General features: G+C 46.4%; 1 protein-coding gene across 1 annotated transcript in view; it reads left to right on the plus strand.

Annotated features, from left to right (window-relative positions):
• Positions 1–5,000, plus strand: part of LOC143274951 (collagen alpha-1(XII) chain-like) — a 23,389-nt gene that overhangs the window by 17,395 nt on the left and 994 nt on the right. The window contains exons 7-10 of the mRNA XM_076578968.1: positions 912–947; positions 2,143–2,279; positions 3,781–4,078; positions 4,301–4,435. Of these exons, the coding sequence (XP_076435083.1) occupies positions 912–947; positions 2,143–2,279; positions 3,781–4,078; positions 4,301–4,435 (606 nt within the window). The remainder of the gene's footprint in view (positions 1–911; positions 948–2,142; positions 2,280–3,780; positions 4,079–4,300; positions 4,436–5,000) is intronic.

Raw genomic sequence — 5,000 nt, forward strand, 5'->3', positions numbered from 1 at the left:
GTGAGTGAGCGAGTGAGGCAGTAAGTGAGTGAGTGAGTGAGGCAGTGAGTGCCTAAGTGAGTGAGTGAGGCAGTAAGTGAGTGAGTGAGTTGATGAGTGAGTGAGTAAGTGATTGAATGATTCTGATGCTTGAAACACAAAGTTTCTTTTCCTTGTTTGAATGCGACAGTGATGAGGGTAGATGGATCTCCAGACTGGTAGACAGGGATGTGAATGAAGGTATGGGTGAAGTGAAGGACGGATAGACAGACAGATGGGTGGATGAACAAATGGGTGGTTGGATATACGGAGTGAGTGAGTGAGTGAGTGATTAATGATAGTGGTGCTTAAAACAAAGTTTCTCTTCTTTGTTATGCGAAGACCAGGCATCCGATCCATTGGATTGGTTTGTTTTTTTAGGTGTAAGGTATATGAAGCATTCTGCACGCTTTGTCGCCTCCTTGAAACTGAAACTGAAACTGTAACTGATCTTTGAAAAAATTAGTGATTAATGGATGGACGGAAGGACGGAAGGAAGGATAGACAGATTAATGGATGGATGGATTGTGACGAAAAACATCAAAACGATCGTTGAGAAACAACAGTTTCTTGTATAACAGAGGAGGGTTGGATGAACGAAATGTAGCGGCGCTATGCTTGCATTGCCTTCAGAACACTCCTGACTTCACACTAATTCCATGAGTTTGGAACGTTTTTTGACGTTAAGCAAACTCAGCACAGCAAAGATCGCTCATCCAAACCTAGCCCTGGTCAGATGGCCCTCACAACAGTTGCATAGTCACACATATTTATCTCCCTTCTGTTCATATACCTACTATCATGTCTGTTGATGCTGATCATGGCTTTGTTTGAATATCGTTTTGACTATTACTTGCTTGCTGTTGTTTTTCTTTTCTTTTTTTTTTCTTCAGAGTATCCGCAGAATGACCCAGCCTACGCAACACAAGGTATGAATATGTGTGTGTGTGTGTGTGTGTGTGTGTGTGTGTGTGTGTGTGTGTGTGCGTGTGTGTGTGTGAACGCGCGCGTGTGTACGTATAACCACGTATACCTGTTCGTGAATGTATGCATGCATACACGGAAGTGTGTATGTATTTATGTACGTATATGATTATGTATGTACGTTTGTATGTAGTTGTAACGCATGTGTCTATGTATGTTTATTACCGTACAAAAATTTGCAATTTCGGCGTGTATTCTGGTTTCTTCTATGATATGATTTTTGTTGTTGTTGTTGCTGTTGTTGTTGTTGTTGTTGTTGTTGTCATTATTGTTTGTTTGTTTGCTTGCTTGTTTTTTGTTTGTGAAAGGTATTATAGAATCTGGGTTTGAAAGGAAAAGACACTGCCTTGCAAGGACTATGAACACTTCTAAAAATCAATACCAATCCTTTCGCAAAAACATCATCGAAAATCAGCACGTGTCGTCTCGTCTTGTCTCGTGTCGTCTCGTGTTGTCTCGTGCTGTCTCGCGTCGTCTCGTGTTGTCTCGTGTCGTCTCTTCTCGTGGCCTCTTGTCTCGTGTTGTCTCGCGTCGTCTCGTGTTATCTCGTGTTGAATCGTCTCGTGTTGTCTCGTCACGTGTCGTGTAGTCTCGTGTTGTGTTGTCTCGTCTCGTGTTGTCTCGTGTCGTGTTGTCTCGTCTCGTGTTGTCTCGTCTCGTCTCTTGTAGTCTCGTGTTGTCTCGTCTCGTGTCGTGTTGTCTCGTCTCGTGTTGTCTCGTCTCGTCTCGTGTTGTCTCGTCTCGTCTCGTGTCGTCTCGTCTCGTGTCGTCTCGTGTTGTCTCGTTTCGTCCCGTGTTGTCTCGTCTCGTGTCGTCTCGTCTCGTGTTGTCTCGCGTCGTCTCGTGTTGTCTCGTCACGTGTCGTGTTGTCTCGTCTGGTGTTGTGTCGTCTCGTGTTGTCTCGTCTCGTCTCGTCTCGTCTTGTCTCGTCTCTTTTCGTCTCGTGTCGTGTCGTGTCGTCTCGTCTCGTCTCATTTGATCTGAACTTTTCTTCTCTTGTCTCATATTATCTCCTCTTTTCTCGTCTCGTCTTGTCTCATCTTGTCTCGTCTAGTCTCGTCTAGTCTTGTCTTATCTCGTCTGGTCTCCTCACATTGCTGTGTGCCCGCTCCGTGCCTCCCTGGCCCCACCTGTGTGCAGAGTGTGGCGGCAAGCCGGCGGACATCGTGTTCGTGCTGGACCGCTCCTCCAGTGTGTACGTGCTGGACTTCAAGGCGCTGCTGGCCACCCTGCAGGCCATCGTGCGGGTCATGGACATCGCGCCCGACAGGACACAGGTAGAAAGGAGGCACCGTGTTGAACACCCCACTGACCCCACTGACGCGCCCACCCATGCCGGGCCACACAGCCCACACTGCACATTGCATACATCCCACACCACATCCCACACCACACTGCATACATCCCACACCACAACCCACACCACATCCCACACCACATCGCACACCACATCGCACACCACATCACATCCCACACCACAACCCACACCACACTGCACACCACAACCCACACCACATCCCACACCACATCCCACACGACACCACAACCCACACCACAACCCAAACCACTCCACAACCCACACCACATCCCACACCACAACCCACACGACAACCCACACCACATCTCACACCACATCCCACACCACAGCCCACACCACAACCCACACCACATCTCACACCACATCACACACCACATCCCACACCACAACCCAGACCACAACCCACACCACACCACAACCCACACCACATCCCACACCACATCGCACATACCATACTCCACACCTCGAGATATTTGAAAATAGAATAAAATCAAACAACATTAATTAAACAGCCAGGACGAAAAAAAGAAACAACAGCAAAAAAACGGAAAGCCAAAAGGCAGCACAACAAAATATACAAAAAGTACGAGGCATTTTTGACACATTATCGATATAAAGTATAGATGTGTAAGTCAAATACACGAAATAATGTGACAACAACCACCTATAATCTTTCTTACATCATGGAGAAGTACACAGTTTCTTGTTTCTAGATGATGATGATGAGTTGTAGTAGTAGCAGCAGCAGCAGTAGTAGTAGTAGTAGTAGCAGTTGCAGCAGTAGTGGTAATAGTAGTAGTAGTATCGTTGTTGTTGTTGAGACCATTCGATCAGCAAAGAATAATTAATTGGTCTCACCTTTGAAAATATACAGTCCTTACTGTTGCTTTGGAAAGTGGAGTGATGGCATAGAGGTAACGCGTCCGCCTAGGAAGCGAGATAATCTGAGCGCGCTGGTTCGCATCACGGCTCAGCCGCCGATATTTTCTCCCCCTCCATTAGACCTTGTGTGTTGGTCTGGACGCTAGTCATTCGGATGAGACGATGAACCGAGGTCCCATGTGCAGCATGCACTTAGCGCTCGTGAAAGAACCCACGGCAGCAGCTAAAAGGGTTGTCCCTGGCAAAATCAAAATTCTGTAAAAAAAAAACAAAAAAAACAACAACAACAAAAACAAACAACAAAAAAACAAACAAACAAAAAAACCACTTTGATAGCGAAAACAAATAAAACTGCACGCAGGAAAAAATACCAAAAAATGGGTGGTGCTCTCAGTGTAGCGACGCGCGCTCCCTGGGGAGAGCAGCCCGAATTTCACACAGAGAAATCTGTTGTGGCAAAAAAGAAAAAAAAATACTAATACAAATACAAATACAAAAGTAATATTGTACAGAAGACAGCGATGATCCATTGTGCCCGCAACAGGAACTAACCACAGTCTACATACCTTTCCTTTCAGATCGCTGCAGTGTCCTTCAGTACCAACGTTACCATCGAATTCCACTTCAAAGAATTCGACTCCCAGTCGAATGTCATCGGCAGAATCGGGAAAATCCAGTACACAGGGGGAGTAACCAACACAGGCGAAGCCCTGAGCGTGGTGCGCAAAATGGTGTTCTCCCCTAGAAGCGGGGCTCGTGGATCCTCGGTGGCGCGTGTGGCGATGGTGATCACTGACGGCATGTCGCAAGACACCCTCTTCACCAAGGAGGCAGCGGCCAAGTTGAAATCCGAGGGCGTGCATGTGATTGCTGTCGGTATGTCTGGTCTCTGTCTGTCTGTCTGTCTGGGTCTGTCTCTTCTGTCACTGTCTGTGTCTCTGTTTGTAGTCTGTTTCTGTTTGTTTGTCTAGCTGTGTCTCTCTGTCTCTGCGTCTGTGTCTCTCTGTGTCTGTCTCTCTCCCTCTCTTGGTGTCTGTGTGAGGATAGACGCTGTATAAGTATAGTATCCGTATCACACGAAGACCTTGTTTCGTGCAGGAGTGGGAGAGCACGTGGACAGCGTGGAGCTGAAGAACATCGCTTCCAAGCCCTACAAGCATTCTCTCTTTCAAGTGGGCAGCTACGAGGCTCTGAGCTCCATTGAGTATCTTTTGGCAATCAAGGCGTGCCATAGTGAGTGGGTTTTTTTGTTGTTGTTGTTGGTGGTGGTGAAGGTGGTGGTGGTGGTGGTGGTGTGTGTGTGTGTGTGTGTGTGTGTGTGTGTGTGTGTGTGTGTGTGTGTGTGTGTGTGTGTGTGTTGTTGTTTTAGGTTTGGGTGTTTTGTGTTTTGTTGTTGTTGTTGTTGTTTGTTTGGGGGTTGTTTTTTGTGTTTTTGTTGTTGTTGTTTTGTTGTTTTTTTGGTTTGTTGTTGTTGTTGTTGTTGTTTTTTTGGGGGGAGAAGGAAGGCGGGGTGGGGGTGCGGGAGGGGGTTATACAATAGCACAGCAATGAAACTTTATATGATGCGGATTGTTTTTGTACAGATATAGCGAGCCATGCTTTATCATACCATACCATACCATACCATATCATACTAGTCAAGGGGATGAGACAATAAACCAAGGTCCCTTGTACAGCAATACACTTAACGCTCGTAAAAGAACCCACGGCAACGGAAGGATTGTCCCTGGCAAAATTCTGTAGAAAAATCCACTTCGATAGGAAAAACAAATAAAACTGCACGCAGGAAAGAAAGAAA

This window comes from Babylonia areolata, chromosome 29 (assembly GCF_041734735.1).
Source record: "Babylonia areolata isolate BAREFJ2019XMU chromosome 29, ASM4173473v1, whole genome shotgun sequence".
In the NCBI taxonomy this organism is placed as follows: Eukaryota; Metazoa; Mollusca; class Gastropoda; order Neogastropoda; family Buccinidae; genus Babylonia; species Babylonia areolata.